The sequence below is a fragment of the Alexandromys fortis genome, unplaced genomic scaffold (assembly GCF_014885135.2).
Source record: "Alexandromys fortis isolate MF-2015 unplaced genomic scaffold, M_Fortis_MF-2015_v1.1 scaffold_155, whole genome shotgun sequence".
Taxonomy (NCBI): domain Eukaryota; kingdom Metazoa; phylum Chordata; class Mammalia; order Rodentia; family Cricetidae; genus Alexandromys; species Alexandromys fortis.
This window is the reverse complement of record NW_026068052.1, coordinates 53,612-77,664: the sequence shown is the minus strand read 5'-3', so window position 1 is coordinate 77,664 and position 24,053 is coordinate 53,612. Positions and strand designations below refer to the sequence as shown.

Here is a 24,053-nt window from a genome sequence, read left to right as displayed (position 1 = left end):
GGGGCTGGAGGGACCAAAGCCGATTGCTGCAATGGGGGGGTGAGCGGGGGCGGGGCTGGCTGGTGAGGCACGGGGACTGGAGGCACCAAAGCAGGGGTGGGGGCTGCTGGCGGCGCGTTTCCTGTGAGGGGAGGGAGTATTGGGGGCAGGGCTGGCGGGGGGAGGAGGGCCCGAAAGGGCGCAACACCAGAAGAGGGGGCGGTGGCGGGAGTGGGGAGCGGACGGTGGGGATGGGACTCGCGACATGAGGGAGTGGGTGGGCAGGGGCGAATAGCGAGGAACAGAGTGACTGATGGGGGGGGGTGGCAGGAGCGATTGGCCTAGGTGGGAGGGGAGCTGTGGCCTCCTGTTAGGCTCACTTCTCAGGATCAGACCCTAGGAAGTCTCTTAGCCAGAGCCGCAGGGGAAGTTCTGCCCCTGCGAATGTGAGGCCATGACAGCAGCTTATGAGAGACTAGGGGTTGAGAAATTAATAATTAAAGACGACCCGTATTGAAATAAAACTAGGTTAAATTGAGGTTTGTCTTCCTCTTTATGCCTCATTAAAGTGGCACTTGAAGTAGATTAAGGGCTAACTACTACATGCCTTTGGCTTTTTAAATTTATTTTTTCTAGATAAGGTTTCTCTGTGTAGTTCAGGGTTTCATTGAAACTTACTCTGTAGACCAGGCCAGATATTGGCCTGCTTCTGCCTTTTGAATTATTTATTTATTGGTTTTTGAGGCAAGGCCTCACAAGTCCTGTATGTCCTGAAACTCAACAGTGTAGACCAGGCTGGGATTAATGGTGGGTGCCTACCCTGGCTTTTTTTTTTTTTTTTTTTTTTTTTTTTGGACTGTGGGGTTTTTGTTTGTGTTTTTTTTCTTTTTCAGGACAAGGTTTCTCTGTGTAACCCTGGCTGTCCTGGAACTTGCTCTGTAGACCAGGCTGACCTTTAACTTGGGATCTTTATGTGTTTTCATGTCTTTTCCTCCTGAGTACTGAGGTTGCAGGTTTGAGTCACCATACCCTACTATCTCAATATTTTTAATTTGTATTTTATTTCTTGTTTGACGCAGGGTTTCACTGCTAGCCCTGGCTGTGCCAGAACTCACTCTGCAGATCAGACTGGCTTTGAACTCAAAGAGATCCTCCTGCCTCTGCCTCCCAGTGGTGGAATTAAAGGTGTGTGCTACCACTGAACCACTCAGTTAATCTTCTTAAAAACTTGCATTTATTTATTTTTGTGTAGATGTGCATGTGCAATGGTGGATGTTTGGAGAGCAGAAGATAGACAACTTAAGGAGTTCGTTTTCTTCTATGTAGGTCCCTGGGATTAAATTCAGGTTGTTAAATTTCGTGGTAAGCACCATTTATTGCTGGGCCATTTCACTTGCCTGGACTTGGTTGGTCTTTAAATTGTAAAGAAATAAGAATCTTGGGTTCTATAATTCCAGAGTTTTACATATCTTTGTCAGTGGCCAGAAACTCATAATTCTATGAAGCATGCAACAGTTTATATATATATTTTCGAGGCCGGCTTTCTCTGGCTTTGGAGCCTGTCTTGGAACTAGCTCTTATAGACCAGGCTGGCCCCGAACTCACAGAGATCCATCTATCTCTGCCTCCAATCCAGAGTGCTGGGATTAAAGGTGTGGGCCACCACTGCCCAGGTCATACAACATATTATTGAGTATGAATAATTCCTGCAAAGTCACTCTGAAATTCATATCTAATATTGTTTGATTTTTTTCACTCCATTGTTGATAGTGCTGCCCCCAGAGAGACTCAGGAAAAATGATTTTCATCATGATCACAGAGGTATTTAAAATAGCTATGTCTCTTCAGCATTCTTTGAATGCTCTTATTTGAAATACTGCAGTATGTCAGTCCATGGGGATAAAATATGGAGGGAGGTACAGAGCAGAGTGGTGGGAAATAGATAAAATACAAAGAAAGTTTAGTTCATGGTGAAAATGATATTTGAAAGGAGTGGAGGCAGTAGATAAGTCAGCAGGCAGTTTGATAGTCAATGAACTGTTTGGGGAAAAAAAAATTAGAACATATTCAAGGCCCTAGGTTTAATCACTAGTGTTAGAAAAACAAAGCAACCCAAAAAAGTTGGAATTGGGGAATTAGTCCTGCTAACTTGAAGTTTACACACTCATGCTTTTTCAAGCAACCCTAACTAAATACAGTGCCCCCAAAAGATGTGGAAGTAGGAGAGGGAAAGAAGGGATTCTGTGTGAGGAGGACGGAGATGAGAGGATAATGGAGGGGAATGTGGTCTACGTGCATTACATTTCTGTGTATGAAGTTGTCAAAGAAGTTGCAATTCTTACTTGATTCACTCCTTATACCAAAATAAGTTTCACACAGATATTAAGAAACAAACAACAAAAACCCTAAAACTTTAAGGAACTGGGTATGGTGTAATTCCTAGCACTGAGAAGGCTATGTTGATGGGAAGCTTGTTAAAGTAGTTGAAGCCAGTCTGACTTACACAGGGGGTTCTGGCCATCCTGGAACTTGTGTGAGACCTTGACTTAAAAGAAAAATTTAAAGATAGGTGAATTTTGCATTATATATTATAATAGGCTATTTTCCTAAAATACAAAAACTTTTAAAATCAATAATTTGGGGAATTTTTGGAGAATGTTAACTCTGTAGCCCAGGTTAGACCTAAGAGTCTCATTATGTAGTCTATAGCCATAGAATTGAGTGGAATATAAACTGAGCTTTCTAGAGGATAGTTCAGCAGTTCCAGTATATTAAATACCCATACCTCTACCCAATTTTTTGTACAGGATCTTACTATGTAGAGCTGGATGGCCCGGAACTCTCAGGCCTCAACACAGATATCTACCTGCCTTTGCCTCCTTATTTCTACTATTAATGATCAGGGCCACCATACCCCACTTTAAATATTCACAATCTTCTTCAGCAATTCCATTACTAGTACTTTTTCTTTAACTCAAAAAGCTATTTTATCTCGTTTCTTTTTTTACTTTTAAAAATTTGTATTTATGCTGGGCTGTGATGGTACACGCCTTTAATCCCAGCACTTGGGAGGCAGAATCAGGTGGATCTCTGTAAGTTTGAGGCCAGCCTGGTCTATAGAGCAAGTTCCAAGGGTCAGACTCCAAAAAGCTACAGAGAAACCCTGGTTTGTGTGTGTGTGTGTGTGTGTGTGTGTGTGTGTGTGTGTGTGTGTGTGTGTGTTTGTGTTTGTATTTTTAGGACAGGGTCTCACTGGCTGGCCTGGAACTCACTCTATAGGCTACACTGACTTCAAACTTAGAGAAATCTGCCTGCTTCTGCCTGAGTGCTGGGATAGGTTTAACTTGTTCTATTTTTTGCGATGGTCTCTGTATAGCCTGGCTATCTTGGAACTTACTACTTAGATTACACTGACCTCAAACTGAGTTCTTGGCTCAGCTTCCTGAGTACTAAGATGAAAGGTGTGTGCTACCACACCAGGCATACCTCCAGCATTTGATGAGGATTGAGGATCTGGGTTTCTGAAGTGAGAAGTGCAAAGATTCACCTGGAGAAAATTGAGTACTCAGTAGAATCTAGTAGGCAAAGATTCTCAGGGATAGAGAGATGGTTCAGTGGCTAAGGACACTTGCTACTTTTTCAGAGTTACAACCCCAGAATTGGGTAGCTCATAACCACTTTAACTCCAGCCCCAGGGAATCCAACCTGCTCTTTTGGCCTTTGTGGGTAAACTGTGCCATAGGCAAACAGTGACATAAATAAAAAAGTTTTAAGGTTTTTTTTTTTTTCATTCCATAGCTAAAGGCTGGCCTGGAACTTGTGACAATATTCTTTCTCCATAACTAAAAATGACCTGGAATTCTCTGATGGCTATGACTGGGCTGGAACTTGTGACAGTCTCCTCCTTAAGCCTCCCAAGTGTTGAGACTATATCCATGAGCTACCTGATTTTAGAACCACTCCTTGATATTGATGCATCAGTTATTCTGACTTTGTAGTGACCAAAAGTAAACACATAATACTTCCTAATTATGTTGCTTCCCGTTTAGGGTAGCAGATTGATACGTATATAAGCATTTACAGTGAATGGTGATAAGAAAATGTGATGGGCAGAAGTGGTAGTACCATAGGGGTAGAGAAGAGAGAGGACAGCCATTTTCTGGTTTACTTTTTACAGTAGTCCTATGAAAGAAACAGTTCTTTTATAACTACTGCTCAAGAGCCTGTCTTGTGAAAGTCTAGGTGAGCTGGCTTACAGCATAGTTATTAGCATAGTTGGAGAGGTCTGAATCAAGCTATCTCACTGTTCAGTTCTGAAATATCTCCATATTTCTGAAATTTGCATATCTTACATTTGATGACAGTTATATATACATATAGGGACTTGAGAAGGATGTTGTAGCAGTTAGAAGTGCCTGTTGCTCTTTAAAGTATCCCAAATTTGGTTGCCAGAACTCAGTGTTGGATGGCTCACAACCACCTGTAACTCTAGCTCTAGAGGGTTCTAATATCTCTGGTCACTATAGGGACTTGCAGTCCACATATAGGCAGACAGACAGATACAATTAAAAAATCAAAATCAAAATCTTTTTAAAAAGAAGTGCATATAGGGGCTGTGTTCTAGCTCAGTTGGTAGAGTATTTACCTTAGCATGCATGTAACTCTGGGTTCAGTCACCAGCATTGCATAAACTTGACCATGGCAGGCATACTACTGTAATCCCAATCCTCAAGAGGGAGGAGGCAGGAGGATAAAAACTTCAAGGTCTTGTTCTATATTACATGGGGTTTAATGCCACCTCAATATCTAATGTAATAGATTATTATTTTGCTATTGAAGCTAACCTGGACACATGTAAGCTTTTTTTGTTTTTGTTTGTTTGTTTTTGAGACAGAGGTTCTCAGTAAACTATGGAGCCAGTCCTGAAACTTGCTCTATAGATCAGGCTGGCCTCAAACTCAGAGATCTGCCTGCCTCTGCCTCCCGAGTGCTGGGATTAAAGGTGTGCACCACCGCCATCCAGTTCACATAAGCTCTTAAAAGTATTTTCTGTCCTTGCATTTCAGAAGTTGCTTGTTTTTAGCATTTATTGGAGAGTTTTGATATTATATGGCCTGTTATTGGTAGCCCTCACTTTATGTTTTTTTCTTTTTTTTTGCCCCCCCCCCCCCAAGATTAGGTTCAGGGTTTTTGTATTTATTTTTGTTTTTTGAGACAGGGTTTCTCTGTGGTTTTGGAGTCTGTCCTGGAACTAGCTCTTGTAGACCAGGCTGGTCTCGAAGTCACAGAGATCCTCCTGCCTCTGCCTCCCTAGCCCTCGCTGTAAAAGCCTTTTTTTTTTCCCAGTTATATTCTTAACATGGATACAAGCAGCAGCGGCGGTGGCAGTGTCAGCGGCAGCAGCAGCGGCAGCAGCAGCAGCATCAGTAGTAGCAGCAGCAGCAGCAGCAGCAGCGGCAGCGGCAGCGGCAGCCGCAGTAGCGCCAGCAGCAGCAGCAGCGGCAACAGCAGCAGTAGCAGCAGTGCCAGCAGCAGCAGCAAAACCTGTAAGTAGCCCTCTCTTTCAACAGTAATGCACATCGAGCATCTTTGTAGAGATGACTGAAATGAGGTTTGGGACACTTAGCTTGATTTGGTCCTAGGCTTGTTCTCTTTGGGTTGTTGAAGTTTATTTCCCTGGTGTCAAGAGCAGGTCTTCGTGTTTGTGTGTGTTTAATGTGTTGTTTACTCCTTTTTGGTTCCTGGGTCATGTTTTATTTCCTCTCAATCTTTCTTGGGGGCATAAATTCTTTTTTTTTTTTTAATTTTCCTCCCCCTCTTCCTTTCTTTGACCTTCTTTCCATTGCTGGACAAAGAGCCCAAGGTGTAGTAGGCAAATGTTCTACCACTGACCTATGTCTCCAGTTTTGGGAAAATGTAAATTTTACTAGCTCTAATTTATAAATTGTTTTTCAGGAATAAAAGACATGAGCTACTAGGTTTTATCATGCTTCTTAATGCTTTTTCTTTCTTTGATTTATAGCTGTGACTAAATTGCCACAGAAAGAAACCAGGTAAGGAGAATTGTTGAAACATGACCATCTATCTATCTATCTATCTATCTATCTATCTATCTATCTATCTATCTATCTATCTGAAGTATCCACTATTCTGGGTAAGAAAATTTAAGAGTAAACATTTCATTTTCTCTGAGAATAAACACTATATGGTACTGACAGAATCACAATGGTTGTTTGAGTTTATAACCAGTTTTAAAGTATCTGATTCTAGTATTGGGCCATTTTTAACTGTTTAGCTGTTGGTTGCTTTTATTTATTTATAGTTTTTAGCTTATTTAAGACTTGATCTCACTGTGTAGCCCTGGTTTTCCAGAAACACTATATAGACCAGGCTGGCTTTTAACTCATAGAGATCTGCCTGCCTCTGCCTCCTGAGTGCTGGGATTAAAGACATGCACCACCACACATGACTAGTTTTTGGCTTTTTGAGACAGGGTCTCACTATGTAGCCCTGGCTAACCTGGAACTTACTATATAGATAAGGTTGACTTTGAACTTGTGGCCTCTGCTTCCTAAGTGCTAGGATTAAATGCATGCTCAGTTAGTTTGATTTTGAAAATGTCTTTGATCCATGATTTTTTAGTCTCCATCAGTCAAAAAGACGTTTTGTCTGTGATCTAGTCTGCATCTTGCCTCTAGGTGAATATGCTGAGTGTACTGAAATTATATTGATGCCCAATTCAAATAGCTCATCATATATATATAAAAATCAAGGTTTTTAACCTAGCAGTTAGAGCTTGTAAGTTGTAGGAAAAGAAGTGAGTAAGGAATGCATAGAAATTGGGTGAGAACCAAAAGATGACCATGTGCTAGAAATTAAGAGAAGCCTTTTAGTTTTTAATTTTTTTTGAGACAGTCTATGTATCTCTGACTGTCCTATAATTCACTATGTAGACCAGACTGACATCAAACTGAGATCCACCTGTCTCTGCCTTTTGAATTCTGGGATTAAAGATGTGCCACCATGCCCAGGAAAAAGACTCTAAAAAGAAAAAAATACTTAGTTATCTTTATGTGTATAAGCATTTGCCTGTTTTTATGTATGTGTGCCTTGTACCCATGAAGTCAAGAGGAGGGTTGTTGGACCCTCTGGAACCAGAATTACAACCAGTTACAGGCTACCACGTGAGTGCTGGGAACCAAACTAGGGTTGTCTTCGAGTAACAAGTGTGGAACTGGAAATGGTTTGGTGGTTAAGAACACTGGCTGATCTTCCAGAGGCCCAAGGTTTGATTCCCAGCACCCACATGATGGCTCACAACTGCCTGTAACTCCAGTCTCAGAGCACCTGATGCCCTCTTCTGGACTCCAAATGCACTGTATGCACACAGTGTGTATAGCCATACTTGCAGGCTAAACATCCAATACATAAAAAAATGAAAATTCTGTTTTTAAAAAGAGCAAGTGTTCTTATCTGCTGAGCCATCTCTCCAGCCCATAGAAGACATACTTGTTTTTTTTTTGTTTTTTTGTTTTGTTTGTTTGTTTTTTGAGACAGGGTTTCTTGGCTGTCCTGAACTTAACTCTGTAAACCAGACTTACCTTGAGCTCACAGAGATCTGCCTGCTTCTGACTCCTGAGTGCTGGAATTGAAGGCGTGTGCCACTACCTAGCCTCGAAGAAAGGTTCTTTAAGGTTAGAGTAGTAAATAGGATAGCAAAGGCCCATCAACTTGGCAGCTTAAAAGAGATCATGTACAGCCGTGCGGTTGTGGCGCACGCCTTTAATCCCAGCACTTGGGAGGCAGAGGCAGGCGGGTCTCTGGGAGTTCGAGGCCAGCCTGATCTACAAGAGCTAGTTCTGGGCCGGGCACCAAAGCTACAGAGAAACCCTGTCTCGAAAAACCAAAAAAAAAAAAAAAAAAAGATCATGTACAGTAGAAATAGATTAGCCTTGGTATCTATAATGGATACAGAAAAATATAGTAACAGGTATTTGGAGTGCTTTTCATTCATCATAAAAATATTTCGTGTTCAGGAGATGGATCACTGGGTTAAGTAAGGTACTTGCCACAGAAGCCTGATGACTTGAGTTTGATTGTCAGAATCCATGTAAAGGTGAAAGAGAAGTGACTTCACAAAGTTGTCCTGTAACCTCCAGTTGTGTTCTGTGGTACATGCACACACCCACACACACTATATACTTCCCCTACAATGATGACTTTTTAAAAAGTATATCATACAGAGGGTTCATGGCTATAATCAGAGCCCTTGGAAGGCTGAGGCAGAGTTTCTCTGAGTTCCAGTATATTTTGGGATAAAGAGTATGTGCTAGCTAATTTTATGTCAGCTTGACACAGGCTAGAATCATTTGAGAGGAGGGAACCTCAACTAAGAAAATGCCTCCATAAGATTGGGCAGCAGGCAAGCCTGTAGGACATTTCTTGGTGATTGATGTGGGAGGGCACAGCTTATTGTGGGTGGTGCTATCCCTGGGCTGTTGGTCCTATGTTCTATAAAAAAGGAGGCTGAGAAAAACCATGATGAGCAAGCCAGTAAGCAGCACTCCTCCATGTCCTCTGCATTAGCTCCTGCCTCCAGGACTCCAAACTCCTTTTGTCCTGACTTTTCGTTGATGTGGAAGTATAGACCAAATCAACCATTTCCTCCCCAAGTTGCTTTGGTTATGGTGTTTCATCACAGCAATAAGATAGAAATTGGTGCCAGGATAGGGCATTGCTATGACAGACCTGACCTTGTCATTTGGGGGTCGATTGTGAAAGTACTTTGGAACTTCGGGGCCAGAAAATCCATTGAGCCTGGTGAAATGTTCTATGGGAACTTGGAAGATAAGTGTTGAGAGAAATGCAGATGATGGAGGTGTGGTTTTTGAAGTTCCAGAGGGAAGATTGGAAATCACTTAAAGACTCTGATTAGGGCTGTTACGTTATCTTGTGTTAAGAATCTGTGTGTGGAAGAATTGGTTGTGATTATCAAGATACCAAAACCACTAAAGTGAGAAAACCCTTTGCTTTGCTGGGATAATTGATGCTGGACAACTAGAGCTGAGAAATCAGCAGTGATTAAGAAGAACACACCATCGTTGAGGTGAATCTTGTGGGAAGTGTTTTCTCAGAATTAGTACATAGAAGTGGTACTCCAGAGGTGACCTAGGTTGTACCTTGTGTTGGCAGCAGAACCTGGTAGTGTAAGAGTCACCCAGGTGGTACTGGTTTTGAAGTCATGAAGGTATCGTGGAGAGTAGCTGAGACTTGGTGTGGCAGGGCTGAAGTCCCTGAAGAGAGCCCAGGAGAGGCTTTTGGTGAAAGTACAGCGCAATTGCCGCAAGAGACCTCCACATTTTGGAGATGCCAGTACCATAGGACAACTACCAAGAACAACAGTAGTGGAGTGGAGTCGTCCTGATCTTAGGAGACAATCTGTGTGGGCTATAGCGGGTGGAGCCAGAAAAGTGGTCCTTTAGAGAAGCCCAGAAGATCGGGACTTGAACCCAGATATTGGACATTGAATTATTTACACAGTTGGAGTTTGGTTTGCTTTATTCAGAATGTGACTGTGCCCTGGTTCTTCCCTCTTGAAGTAAGATAGTGCTTAGTTTTGATTTTACAGAAGGCCACAGTTGAGAGACTTTGAACTTTTTAAAGAGATTTTGAAAATTTACAAAGACTTTGGATTTTAAGAGACTTGATATGTTAAAGATACTAAAAATTTTTTAAGTGTTTGGAATTTTAAATACTGCGGGACTTGTACATTTTGTAATGTTTATATTGTAATGTTTATTAATGTGTGATCTTGTTGATGAACAAGAAAGGAAAGGTTATATCTTCCCAGTGATATCTTTGTGTCAAGTTGACAAGGGGTCAGTGAGAACCTTTGCTCTCTGGCTCTCTTCCACAAACTCATCTCAGAGTTGAAGAATGATAAGCTCCCAATGAATTTTTCCCTGCCACCAAAACTATTTTGAGTACTTGCACTCTGACAAGACCCAGTTTACTTTTCGTAGCCGACAGACGCCTCCTTTGGGAAGTTTGTAAGAAAGGGGAAAGGTGTGTATAGAGTAATTGGAATAATTGAAAGGTTGTAGTTCCAATAAAGGGGAACAGCGTTAGTGTAGTAGGAAACAACCAAAACTTAACAAGTAATCCTGCTTATTGTAGAAAATATGGAAACTGCCCAGAAGGAAAGAATATTATGCTCATATTTTCCTTTTGTTTTTTTTTTTCCACCTTATTACTTAGCTGTGTGGTGATTGACTCAGACTCTGACTCTCTCTATGAGGAAAAGAGATCTAAGATCTGTGAAATAAGCAGTGAAGGCAAGTATCATCTTTGCTTAGAGAAATAGCTGCTCTGAAGCCTTGTCACATGTGGCAGTTTTAGGATCTGACTCTGCACATTTTTAAGTTTATAATGACCTTGAGGCCAGTGCCACCCTTTCTTTTTTCATTATGTGCTGGATGTCAATATGGCTGGCTTCCTTCTCTCTCTCTCTTTTTTTTTTTTTTTTTTTTTTTTTTTTTTTTTGAGACAGAGTTTCTCTGTGTAACAGTCCTGGCTGGCTTCAAACTCACAGAGATCCACCTGCCTCTGTCTCTCAAGTGCTGAGATTAAAGGCCTGAGCCACCACTGCCCAACTATGGCTGGGTTCCTCACCTTGATCTGTTTCCTAACACAGTTGCAACTCTTCTGCTGCCTTAGGGTTCTATTTGCCTAGACTCCACTCCTCCATCTTCCTCTCCTTCCATCCTTTATAGGTGGGTATGACAAGGAAGAGGAGAGGGTGAGAGGCATGGCTCAGTCCTCTTTCCAGTTTGGTGGAGACTGGAGCTGGGGGAGGTGCCAACTACTATCTACTCTATACACTATTTGTATAAGGTAGAAATCACCAAAAGTCCAGCTATGTCATAGGACTAAATAAAGAAGTTTTTTAAACTAGAGAACTTTAACTTGGTATAAATGAAATACCACTTTATTGATGTAATTGCCCACATTTTGCTGTGAACCACAAGGCAGCAGGTTTGTGTTTAGGAACAACTGAGCAAGTACTTCATGTTGTTTAGACAATGTGATTTTAAAGTGGGCATAGCATACATAATACTTTCATTGCTAATTTATCTGTTATTACTCTTAGTAAAACACAAAATACAGGGAAAACAATCTATAAGTATGATTTTTAACTGTGATTCAGAATGTCCAAACACTCAGTTTTTTTTTAATTTGTGCTCAATAACCTGCTGATGTCTGTATATACAGAGTGGGTTGGATAGAAGGAGTATATTTATAGATGTCTCTTGAATTTCAGATGAGTCTTCTGACGAGTCTTCTTCTGACGAGTCTTCTAACGCTAAGGGCTCCAGCGATCAGAAGTCTCAAGTAATTGTTATCGATGATGAAGATGACAATCCCAATTTAAAGGGTTCTGAGCAGAAAAAAGATGTTTCTAGTGATGAGTGCCAAATGCCTGTTCTCGAAAAAGAAATTGATTGTATTGCTCTTGGGGCTACTTCATCTGCTGATGTTTGTGAAATAGGGGCCCCTGGAAAAAGTCCCAAACAACCACCACTGGAGCCTGAGCCTGAGCTAGAGCAGGAGCCTGAGCCTGAGCCTGAGCCTGAGCTAGAGCAGGAGCCTGAGCCTGAGCTAGAGCAGGAGCCTGAGCTGGAGCTGGAGCAGGAGCCGGAGCCGGAGCCTGAGCTAGAGCGGGAGCCCGAGCCAGAGCCGGATCCTGAGCCTGAGCCCAATCCCGAGCCCGAGCGGGAATCAGAGCCAGAGCCAGAGGGGGATCCTGAGCCAGAGGGGGATCCTGAGCCAGAGGGGGATCCTGAGCCAGAGGGGGANAGGGGGATGTCGAGCCAGAGGGGGATGTCGAGCCAGAGGGGGATGTCGAGCCAGAGGGGGATGTCGAGCCAGAGGGGGATGTCGAGCCAGAGGGGGATGTCGAGCCAGAGGGGGATGTCGAGCCAGAGGGGGATGTCGAGCCAGAGGGGGATGTCGAGCCAGAGGGGGATGTCGAGCCAGAGGGGGATGTCGAGCCAGAGGGGGATGTCGAGCCAGAGGGGGATGTCGAGCCAGAGGGGGATGTCGAGCCAGAGGGGGATGTCGAGCCAGAGGGGGATGTCGAGCCAGAGGGGGATGTCGAGCCAGAGGGGGATGTCGAGCCAGAGGGGGATGTCGAGCCAGAGGGGGATGTCGAGCCAGAGGGGGATGTCGAGCCAGAGGGGGATGTCGAGCCAGAGGGGGATGTCGAGCCAGAGGGGGATGTCGAGCCAGAGGGGGATGTCGAGCCAGAGGGGGATGTCGAGCCAGAGGGGGATGTCGAGCCAGAGGGGGATGTCGAGCCAGAGGGGGATGTCGAGCCAGAGGGGGATGTCGAGCCAGAGGGGGATGTCGAGCCAGAGGGGGATGTCGAGCCAGAGGGAGATGTCGAGCCAGAGGGAGATGTCGAACCAGAGGGAGATCCCGAGCTGGAGCCCGAGCTGGAGCCCGAGCTGGAGCCCGAGCTCCAGCAAAGTGTTACAGCCCAAGAGTCCAAGGAGAGAAAGGCGGCCGCTCTGCTGGCGCAACAAAGGAGAAAGAAAAGAAAGAATAGATTTATATGCATGGCTCCACCTAAATCACGTAGGAAACGGCGTCGGGTAGTCTCACAGGATGTGCCCAGCCTGCCAAGTGCCTCTGCAGAGTCTAGTCCCCCTGATGATCCCACATCATCAGACCAACCTGCCAAATGCATGCCATTAAAGAAACGCGGAGGCAAAAGGGCACGTACACACGAGTAAAAAGGATCTTTCTGCAAATGGTGGTGGGGGCTCCCATGTCCATCTTATGCTCCAATATGTTAGCATTTACAGTTCAGTCCCCATGGAGTGCTTTTTCCCTGAATTCCTGTCCCCATGATATCTTGGGTCATCATCCTTGACATGCCCCCACGACAAATTGTCAAGTCCTCTATGCAGCCAAAAGTTAGAGTAACGCCTCCATCTTGCGTTCCCAGTTTTAGAGTTTTTCTCGTGTTGTAACATGTTGCCAAATTTGTCCTCTTGGTAGTTTGTTCATAAGAGGACTCTTAATGATTTATTCTCTTGAGCCTTGTGAGTGGCATGTAACAGATGTTTAATAAATTTGTTAAATAAAATGAGTGAAGTCTTTGGCTGGAGTTACTGGTGCCATGCGTGAGTTCTGGAAGAAGGCAAAAGGCAAAGTTAGACATGGAAATTATGTGAAGGTGCTGCTGGGAATATATATGGGGTATACCATACAGGCATCATAGTTGCGGTTGGTGACCCTAGTTGGAGTCACACAGAAGGTATGCAGCCTGTCTTGTTGATAGGTAACTGCCCTGTGCTTGCCTGTGAGCCTTTTTTTTTCTTTTTGGTTTTTTGAGACAGGTTTTTTCTGTTTAGCCCTGGTTGTCCTGAAACTCCCCTTGTAAACCATGTTGCCTCAAATTTGGAGATCCCCCTGCCTCTGCTTCATGAGTGCTAGGATTAAAGGCGTGCTCCTCCTCTACTATCACCCCACTAGAAGAGGTTTTTTTTTTTTTTTTTTTTTTTTTTTTTTTTTTTTGTTTTTTTTGATTTTTCGAGACAGGGTTTCTCTTTAACTTTTGGTTCCTGTCCTGGAACTAGCTCTGTAGACCAGGCTGGCCTCGAACTCACAGAGATCCGCCTGCCTCTGCCTCCCAAGTGCTGGGATTAAAGGCGTGCACCACCATCGCCCGGCTTAGAAGAGCTCTTTTTGAGCTTCCCTTTCTGCTTGATCGTACTGATGTTCAGGGTACTACAATCAACTATTATTTTTTTAACTGATAGTGGACAAAAAAATTGGGGGCCTTCCAGAAGAAACCCATTGCAGTAAAAGTTGAAAATTGCAAAGACTGGATATGTGCACTGCTAAAGTACTCACTTGCCTGGGATTTGATTCCAGTATCCAGGAGATACTGGAGACTCCAAGGGAATGAACAGGAGTCTGGTTAGATGAAAGTTTCTGACCCTAAGTGGGCATGTACATACAGAGTGATGAGGTCATCTTCTGGTCCTGTGTGTTGTCATGGTATACCCCTCTACCCCCAGCCATCCAGCCTAAGGACCTGGCAAAGCGGCTTCCTTCATCCTCACAGCAGCTCTGGCCTCTAAAGTTTCATTTGTCCTTAAAATCAGGACAAAGATGGATATGTAGCCAAAGTATGTATTAGGCTGGACACAGCCTGATGGTCATCAGTTTGTACTTAATAAGCCAATACAGTTGATGTGATGGCACATTAATACCAGCACTTGGCAGGCAGAGGCAGGACAATTAGGAGTTCTAGGCCACCCTCTACAAATCGAGTTCAAGGTCAGACTGAAGCTACCTGATACTCTTAAAAAGCAACGAAGAAAGTAATTACAGTGGAGAAAGAGCCTACTTTCTGACTTGAGATAGAAGGGAAGGTAGTTAAAAATGACTTCCAGGTTTCTCCATGAACATATTTCCCCTTTTGTGTGTATTCTTGGGTTTTGTTTTGTTAGATAGGATTGGGGTTACAGTCCTTAGATTGCTGTGAAGCACTGTGCCCCTGAGCTGCATCGATGCTATCCTGTGAATTTTCAAAGCGTCCTTGACTCAGAAAAAAAAGGTTAGGGTGAAGTAGATTATTTGGAGTTTTTGTTTTGTTTTTTGTTTTTCTTCGAGACAGGGTTTCTCTGTAGCTTTGGAGCCTGTCCTGAAACTAGCTCTTGTAGACCAGTCTGGCCTCAACTCAGAGATCTGCCTGCTTCTGCCTCCTGAGTGCTGGGTTTAAAGGCGTGCACCACCACTGCCCAGCTTATTTGGAGTTCTTTAAGAGTTACAGGTGGGGGAGGGAGAGGGGAGGCGGAGGTGGGGAAGAGACAGAAATATTTAATAAATAAATAAAAAGAGTTACAGGAAGCCCTTAAAAACAAGTGATTGTATGAGTCAAAGACATGTTAATACTTAGCTAGAAGTTGTTACGTTTTCTCATTTAGATTCTTAAAATCTCATTTTCCCCCTCAAAATAGGATTTTCAATTTTTATCTCCTGCTTTACTTCCATTCAGGGGTAATGCACACTTATATCTGAATTATCTTTTGTTTTTGTTTTTTAAGACAGGTTTCTTTGTGTAGCCCTGGCTGTCCTGGAACTCACTCTGTGGGCCAGGCTGGCCTCAAACTCAGAGGTCTGCCTGTCTCTGCCTCCTGAGTGCTGGGATTAAAGGTGTGCACCACCACTGCCTGGCTACAGCTGAATTTTTGAGAAGGAGCGCAGATCTCTGAGTTCAAGGCCAGCCTGGTCTATAGAGAGTTCCAGGTCAGCCAGAGCCACATACAGAAACCCTGTCTTGGTGGAAAAAAAGAAAAAGAAAAAAGAGAGAAAGTAGATCTGAAGAAGCATCGTGTGTGTGTGTGTGTGTGTGTGTAAGCATTTTGATTTTTTGTGGGTTTTTTTGTTTTGTGGTGCTTGGGGATGAACTGACTACTTCAGCTTGGTGATACTCTTAAGCTTATATTTTGGGAGAAAAATTGTCTTCAGGGAGGGGAAGGGGAAAAGATATGCCAGGCATTGGGTAGGGGAGGTCAGTTTAGATCTGAGAAAAAAGACTGTCCCTGTGCTTTTTGGTGGCTGAGATGATTGAGACAGTTTACCATGTGCTCTTGGATCCCCTATCAACAAGGCTTCATCTCTGCATTCTATATGCTTTTTTTGCGGGGGAGGGGGGAGCATTTGAGACAGGGTTTCTCTGTAGTTTTGGAACTTGTCCTGTAACTGTAGACCAGGCTGGTCTTGAACTCACAGAAGTCTGCCTGCCTCTGCTTCCCAAGTGCTGGGACTAAAGGCATGCATGCATCACCACACTCAGCTTCTATGTATGCGGTTAAGCTGGTTTGTCTGTAGGGATGCTTGTTTTGATAATAGCCAGGTTGCTTTGCTAGAGACTGACAGAAGAAAGGAGAAGCTGCCTCGTGGTGTCCTGTCACTACCCTATCTGAAGGTGACTAGCTTGTTTGAATTTTTACCACTATCTTACTGTACTCCATCTCTCTGAGAGCCTCCTGCACTGCTGCCCATAGCTCTTGTCTAGGCTGCTTGTTGTTAGTTTGGATGTGGGGTGCACAAACTTTGAGGAAAAGTTTGCTAATAAGTCTAAAGGCTAGCTTTCTCTGAGTAGACACGGAGGTCCCATTCTCTGCTGCATCTGACAGCTGGTACTGGTTGTCATCTGCCTTTGCTGATAAATGTCTAGTGTTAAAGCAAAAATGTGAGCTTGTGAAGCCAAACTCACTGTGTTGGCAGTTCATTTTTCTAGCTCTGTGGGCTTCTCTGGTTGTGGTTTGCTCTAGCCATAATTTTTTAAAAGCCTCCTCCAGGTATAATGGCACATATGGTAAATACTAGCAATTGGAAGGAAAAGGCAGAATGATTCCCACGAGTTTGGGGCCAGCCTTGCCTATGTGACAAGAGCCTATCTCCTTAAAAAAAAAAAAAAAAAAAAAAGAACACTTCCAGAGGGAGGAAGGGTTGTAGACACCAGAGGGGTCAAGGACATCACAAGAAAACTCACAAAAACAACTTACCTGGGCTCATAGGGACTCACAAGATCTGAACTGACAACCAGGAAGCCTGTATGGGACTGACCTAGGCACTCTACATATATGTTACAGTTGTGTAGTATAGATGGAGTTTCCTGTCTCATAGCTGTTTCCCAAATAACTGATGCAGAGATTCAATATTAGTTGTAAACACTTGGCCAATAGCTCAGAGTTGTTACCAGCTAACTCTTAACATTTAAATTAACCTGTATTTCTTATCTCCGCTCTGCCACATGGCTTGGTACCTTTTCTCAGTATGGCATGCTCATGTTGTTTCTCTTTGTCTCTGCTGAAGACTCGAGACTCTCCCCTTCTTCCTCCCAGCAGTCTCCTAGTCTGGCTCTCTAGCCCAATCTCTTTCTGCCCAGCTACTGGCCAGTCAGCTTCCTTATTAAATCAATCACAGTGACATATATTCACACAGTGTAAAGGCATATTCCACAGCAGTGTAGCTTGCTCTGCTTCTGGGATTCCTAACAATGGGAGTAGGACCTGTCCCTAACACTTTGGCCGGCTCTTGGGAACCTGTTCTTCATACTTCATAGAAGGGAAGGTGCTTAGTCTTACCTTACCTCAATATGCCATGATTTGTTGATACCCATGGGAGTCCTGCCCCTTTCTGAACATAAATAGAGGAGAAGTGGATTGGGGCAGAGGAGAAGAGGGAGGTGGCACATGCAGAGGCAGGCAGATCTCTGTGAGTTCGAGGCCAGCCTGGTTTACAAGAGCTAGTTCCAGGACTGGCTCCAAAGCTACAGAGAAACCCTGTCTCCAAAAACCAAAAACCAAAAACCAAAAAAAAAAAAAAAAAAAAAAANNAAAAAAAAAAAAAAAAAAAAAAAAAAAAAAAGCTGAGTGGTGGTGGCGAACGCCTTTAATCCCAGCACTTGAGAGGCAGAGGCAGGCGGATCTCTGTGAGTTCGAGACCAGCCTGGTCTACAAGAGCTAGTTCCAGGACAGGCTCAAAAAACCAAAAGAAAAAAGAAAAAAAAAAACCAAACAAACCAAACACTAAAAAGCAAATTTAAAAAACCCACTTCTATTTACATCAGTAGTAATTGAGCATTGTCCCAATCATGGTTGAATGGAAAGACTGAGGATTTGGGTCAGAAGATCCATTGTCTCTGACTTTTGGGTCAGACACCTGAGCTTTAGTGTCCTCATTTGCAAGATAGAGATGGGAACAAACAATGATGTGATGCAAAGAGAGGTTCTTTGCAAATACTAAAATGCCACTGGTGGGTCTCAGGAAAGGCAGAGATGGGTCACTCTGTATCACAGGAAAGAGTTGATGCCGAAGCACAAAAATGGGAAATCACCATTCACTCCAGGGAATGTTTGAGCTGCCCACTTTGAGCAGAGTAGAAGTGGTGGCTGGAAACAGTGGCTAGAATCACATTGACTCAGGCCTGAATACCAGGCCAGCTGGTCAAGGAAAAGCCAGAAGGAAACAAAATGAATTTGGAGGTGAGTGGGTACTGGGTTAGAATGAAAAGAGCCTGGTAGTTAGAGAGTGCTGTTGTATGAAGGGGAAGGCAGGACTTGATGAGAGAGGTGGACCTGAGTTGCAAAGCAGATGCTGTCCGGGAGAGCCCACAGTCAGAAGATAGCAGTTCACATTCCAGTTGAACACAGGGTAAGGGAAAATGCATTCAAAATGCCTCCAAGGTTTTCTGTCAGTTGTGACAGAATTTTCATTATGGAGCCTGTTAGGCTAAAGATAGACTCATAAATCTGTTGGGAATTTACAATGAATAAATGAAAAATCAGAAACATCAGAGACTGAAGCTGTAGGTGTTGTTATCAGCCTTGAGGTTGAAACCTGGCCTCATATGTTTGAGAATGTGTGCCAAGAGTAAAGAGAAACACTGAATGGAGCCTGGGAAATAAATGTTCATATATGATGAGTCGGAAGGAAAGAACGGCAAGTTTTTAGACCTTTATGCATGTCTTCTCCTATTTCTTTAGCCATGAAAAATTCACTTGAATTTACCTTTGTAGGAAACGTATGTGCAAAATTCCTGGATGTTTCTTGAATAACATTGAGAAGTTAAAAGAGTATTCTGGAAGGAATTTCAAGCACAATAAGGAAGAACTGGCTCAGAAAATCTACGCACTACTTAACCACACTGTCTTTGATGGAAAGGTAGAAGCAACGAATAAGTATCTATTGAATACCTCTTGTACACCAGCATGCTTGGCTGCTGTACTAACCATGTCTACTTCATGTCTTGGAGCTGTGCTAGTTTGAGTAGACCTGGACCACTCCATGGGTAGAAAAGAAAGACTTTTTGGGGGCCAAACGCCAAGGCTCTCTCTCAGAGGGGCAGAGAGAAGATAGTCAGCAGGTAGGGGTCTTTGTGCTCGTATAGGCTGTTCAGATTAATCAGAAACTAGATGCCCTTACCCAATAATCGTCTGTTTACCCAGTTAGAGTCCTTCTGTTTAGGACATGGTCACCAGCACTGCCGTATTGGGGGGGGGGGGCACTTTGGACTTAGCAAACATGCGAGAGAATGCTTGTGTGAAAGAGAACTTGTTTTGCTTGTATATATGAGCAGATGCCTATTACAGTAGGAGATTAGCACAGGGAAAATGACTGAAAAGTCAGAAAATAGGATTTCCTGAAAGACATGAGGCTCCTGCTCCTTAAAAAATGGCTTGTACTGGGAACAGCAGCAGGGGAAGGTAAAGAAGATGATGAGAAGGAGCTGGACAAGTTGCTTAGCCTCATTTTACCCATGTCTCTTGTAAAATGAGGCCAATAATAGTGCAGTCATCTTTCTGAGCCTGCAGGGAACGGGTTCTGGTACCCCTCAACAAATGGCAAAATCTACAGGTGCTCAAATCCCTTATATAAAATGTCCTCTGCTCATCCTCTGGATATTTCTAGCAGATGCATGTTTTTGTCATTTTTTTATTATCTGACAGTTTTGTACATTTATGTAATAAATTGTAGTCATTTTTGATCTGCAGTTTGTTGAATCCTGGTACAGAACTCAGGCCCATTCTACTTACTACCTCAGAATTACTATTAGACTGCAATATTTCCATAATCACAAAGTGCTTAGAACAGGGCCTAGGCACAGCAAGTTCTTGTCTGGTCTTTGATGGCCTTGGCAAGTAGGTTAGGAGAAGTTAAGTTTAAACTGGTAGGAACCAGTGCACAGGAATGTGTGACGGGAAGCTACTGCTGAATGACATCCATCTGCCAATAGCTTGGTGGTATGGACTGGATTAGAAAATGCAGAGGTAGGGACCTTCTGGCCACTTGTTTTGCTTGTTTGTTTTGGGCTCTTTTATTTCTTACCATGCTTCCTGCATGTGAGGAAAGCACCCTGCCCCTGAGCTGTACCATCAGCGGTAGATCGTTTGTTGTTGTTTAATCCAATGTTACAGTCTTCTGCTGAAGAGGCTTTGTGGAGGGAATTCTTATATCCTGAAGGTCCTGTAGCCTTTGGTACCCTCCCTCGTGCCAGCAATGTTGTAGCACATGAGTGGAACCCAAAAGCGTTCTGAGTTGAGCAGCTGCTTGCCTACCTCAATAGGCTTGTACTTCTTCTCCTTGACTGCCCCCTTCTTGGATCCATGAATCTGTGCCCCAAATCCTTACATTTGTGTGGCCTTAAAAATCTCCTTCCTTGTGTCCTGATTAACCTATTAATTGTCATTCCCAGGACTTCAATGTTTAGATTTGTTTTTTATTTGCATAAATTTCTCTTCAGCAACTCATATACTCAGAGCCAAGAATGTAGGACACAGTTCCTCTTACTTTGTTTTGATTTTTTGAGAATTTCATATGTGACTACTATCTTTGTGTCATTTCTACCACCCCTGTTCTTCCTATATCTCCACCTCTCAAATTAATGACCTCTGTGTGTGTGTGTAGTATGTGTGTGTGTGTAGTATGTGTGTGTGTAGTATGTGTGTGTGTAGTATGTGTGTGTGTGTAGTATGTGTGTGTGTAGTATGTGTGTGTAGTATGTGTGTGTAGTATGTGTGTGTAGTATGTGTGTGTATGTAGTATGTGTGTGTAGTATGTATGTATGTGTGTGTAGTATGTGTGTGTATATGTGTAGTGTGTGTGTGTGTGTGTGTGTGTGTGTAGTATGTGTAAAATCTACTGAGTCCATTTAGTGTTGCTCCTATGTGTTTAGAGCAGACCTCTTGGGATTGTATAGCCAATAAGAGTTCATCTCTGGAAAACTGATTATTTCTGCAGGGCAGTTATTGCGTGGCCTTTCATCTAGGGGTGGCGCCTTGTGAAATTTCCCTCGTCCACATTGGCATGTCCTCTTAATTTTTCTCAGAGGGAGAAAAACTCTTGTTCTTATTTTCTGATATGAGTTGTTTCTAGGGAGATAGCTTAGCAGTTAAGAGCACTTAATGCTCTGGCACAGACCCGGGTTTGGTTCCCAGCATGCACTTGGAAGCTCGCAACTGCTCTATAACTCCAGATCCAGGGGACCTGACACTCTCTTCTGGTACACATGTGGTACAGATAAACTCAGGCTTATACACATACACATACATTTTTAAAAAAGTAAACCTTTAGAACTGCTTTCTGATACTTTTGCTTGCTTTTCATTTTCAGTTGCCAGAGAAAATAGAAATCATTTGGAATAAAAAGATGCTGCGGACTGCTGGTTTATGCACCACCCATGAGATACAACAACCCAAGAGGCAGCGCTGTGCTAAGATTTCAATTTCTCTGAAAGTCTGCGACTCTGCAGGTGATTCCAGGACTATGGTGGCTTTACCCTAGCACCCTGTCCTTCTGATCTGTTAAATTACTCATCCCCGGCAACCTATGTCACAGCTTTGAACTGTCATCTCCATGTGGGTAGGCCTTCTGTATGTTGCTTAGAGGACATCACTATTAGATGTCTCACCTTTCCTAGGAATCCAACGTAGTTTCCAGGCCCAACTGCACATTTCCTTTGCCAAAGCCAGGTCTCCATTCTCTCAATTGCCAAGGGTCAAGATGCCCGCTCTAGCCAGACAGTTTTTCATTTGTCAAAGTCTGGTGACCTATCCCCTCCTTCTGTTCCTTCAGTTTGTGTGTGTGCTACTATGTTGCTTTCCTGCTCAGAGCCTAGTTTTCAAGGCCATGGTAGTCTGCTCCTGCTTCATGTGGTTTATCTGGCTTCTCACTGCTCACTGCTAGCCCATGGTTCATCCATTCTTTGCCCATTGGCTCTCAAAATGCAGCCCGTGGTTTTGTAGATCCAATCATTACTTACATTTTGTTTGACTTCTCCCAAATGCTCCCACCATATTGGAGACTATAGCCTCACACATGCTGTGTAAGTAGTATGCCATCGAATAGCAGCCACAACAGATTTTTAGAATCAAGTGTTTTGTCTTGTTTCTGATATGGTTGGTGTTTTGCTATGTTGTCCAGGCTGGTCTTGAACCCCTGGACTCAAGCAGACCTCTCGTCTCAGCTTTCTGAGTAAGTGGAACTACATACAGGTGTCTGCCCCCCCAACTCAGCTTTGAATGGCCGCCTTTTGGTAGGGAGGGTGAGGTACAGGTTAGTGTAGCCTTGGCTGGCCTCATACTATATAGCTCAAGATGACCCTGAACTTGTATAATCCTCTTGCCTCAGCCTTTCAGTGCTGGGATTACAGAAGTGGGCTGCTGATTTTTTGTTTTTAATTAAAAAATATTTTTTATACAATATATTTTGATCATGTTCTTTCCCCTCCCCCAACTCTTCCCAGATCTTCCCACCTAACTTTATGTATGTTTGCCTGTGTTTTTTCTCTCTCAAAAAAAAAAAAACAATAAGAAAACAAAAAACTAAAATCAAAACAAAGAAACAAAAAAAATCAGTAAGAAAAAGTACTTAAACAAAGCAAAGTTGTTTTGAGATAGGATCTTGCCATGTAATGCTAACTGATCTCTAACCCAGGGTCATCCACCTGTTTCATCCTCTCAAATGCTAGGGTTAAAGGTCATATATGGACTTAAATAGCCTTTCTAATTCTTTTTTTTTTTTTGGTTTTTCGAGACAGTGTTTCTCTGTGGCTTTGGAGCCTGTCCTGGAACTAGCTCTGTAGACCAGGCTGGTCTCGAACTCACAGAGATCCGCCTGCCTCTGCCTCCCGAGTGCTGGGATTAAAGGCGTGCGCCACTAGCCTTTCTAATTCTAAATTTAGTCAGTTCTTAAGAGTCTAGCTCACGGCTGTGTGTGGGGGTTGGGGGGTGAGAAGGCTCAGGGCCATCCAGCCTGCTGATCTGAGTTTGTTCTCCAGGATTTACATAGTCAAGGGAAGAGCTGACTTCCACAAGTCCTCTGGTCTCCACATGCATGTGTATGTATGTGCACGCACACACACATAGAATAAATAAATGTAATTAATTTTTTCATAAAAGAACCCAGCTCAGATCTCTCTTACCCCAAACTTCTGCTCACCAAATCTCATGGCCATACATACCTCCTGAGCCCACCTTTGTCCCAAGCATAAAGAAAGCAAGCCTCGTCCAGGTACATTTCGAGCAATATCCCACAAAAGGATGAACATGCTGGAGCTGCTCCCCAAAGACCTGACCACTTAAGAAGCAGTCAAAACCAAAACTAGCTTGTATGTGAGCAGAAATTTGACTCTCCGAATCCTGGGAAGGCAACAATTGCAGCTGACTGTGCTTCTGTGAGCCAGCCTTGTGTTTGGTAGGGGTGAAAGTCAAGGGCTTGTGGGATAGTAGATCAGAAGAAAATTCATTTAGTGCTGACAGCTCCTTTTCATTTCTCTCTCAAGATCGAATCCGGGACACCTTGATCCATGAACTATGCCATGCAGCCTCCTGGTTGCTTGATGGCATCCGGGATTCTCATGGTATCTCATGGCAATATTATGCTAAAAAATGCAATTCAGTACACCCAGAACTGCCTAAGGTCACCCGTTGCCATAACTACACAATTCACTACAAGATCTATTATGAATGCATGCTGTGCAAAATCAGGTAAGGCCTTTTCAGATTTTTCCCAATTCTTTTCTTATTCCAGTGTCCAGTAGCTGTTTGTTTTCTTTTTCTGGTACTGGGAATTGAGCTAAGGAACTCATGGCTGCCAGGCAAACACTACATGGCTCCCCTGCCTGAGCCATATCATCAGCCAGCCCTCTTTTCTTTCTTTCTTTCTTTCTTTCTTTCTTTCTTTCTTTCTTTCTTTCTTCCTTTCTTTTTTTTTTTTTTTTTTGAGACAGGATTTCTCTGTGGCTTTGGAGCCTGTCCTGGAAGTAGCTCTGTAGACCAGGCTGATCTTGAACTCACAGAGATCCGCTTGCCTCTGCCTCCTGAGTGCTAGGATTAAGGGCGTGTGCCACCATCGCCCGGCCCTTCCTTCCTTTCTTTCTCTCTCTCTCTCTTTTTTTTTTTTTTTTTTTGAGACAGGGTTTCTCTGTAGCTTTGGAGCCTGCCCTGGAAGTAGCTCTGTAGACCAGGCTGATCTTGAACTCACAGAGATCC

General features: G+C 43.4%; 2 protein-coding genes across 2 annotated transcripts in view; both read left to right on the top strand.

Annotated features, from left to right (window-relative positions):
* The first annotated feature begins 283 nt into the window (after positions 1 to 283).
* LOC126487066 (germ cell nuclear acidic protein-like) lies at positions 284 to 13,515 on the top strand. The gene is made up of 7 exons (XM_050119696.1): positions 284 to 5,525; positions 6,002 to 6,032; positions 6,622 to 6,677; positions 10,083 to 10,313; positions 11,300 to 11,848; positions 11,890 to 12,419; positions 12,480 to 13,515. The coding sequence occupies exons 1-7, from the start codon at positions 5,339 to 5,341 to the stop codon at positions 12,771 to 12,773; spliced, it is 1,878 nt and encodes a 625-aa protein (XP_049975653.1). The 5' UTR covers positions 284 to 5,338; the 3' UTR covers positions 12,774 to 13,515.
* Positions 13,516 to 17,453: 3,938 nt separating this feature from the next.
* The window catches only part of Gcna (germ cell nuclear acidic peptidase), a 7,587-nt gene continuing 987 nt past the window's right edge, over positions 17,454 to 24,053 (top strand). The window contains exons 1-3 of the mRNA XM_050119694.1: positions 17,454 to 18,726; positions 21,175 to 21,313; positions 23,345 to 23,549. Of these exons, the coding sequence (XP_049975651.1) occupies positions 18,589 to 18,726; positions 21,175 to 21,313; positions 23,345 to 23,549 (482 nt within the window). The 5' untranslated portion in view covers positions 17,454 to 18,588. The remainder of the gene's footprint in view (positions 18,727 to 21,174; positions 21,314 to 23,344; positions 23,550 to 24,053) is intronic.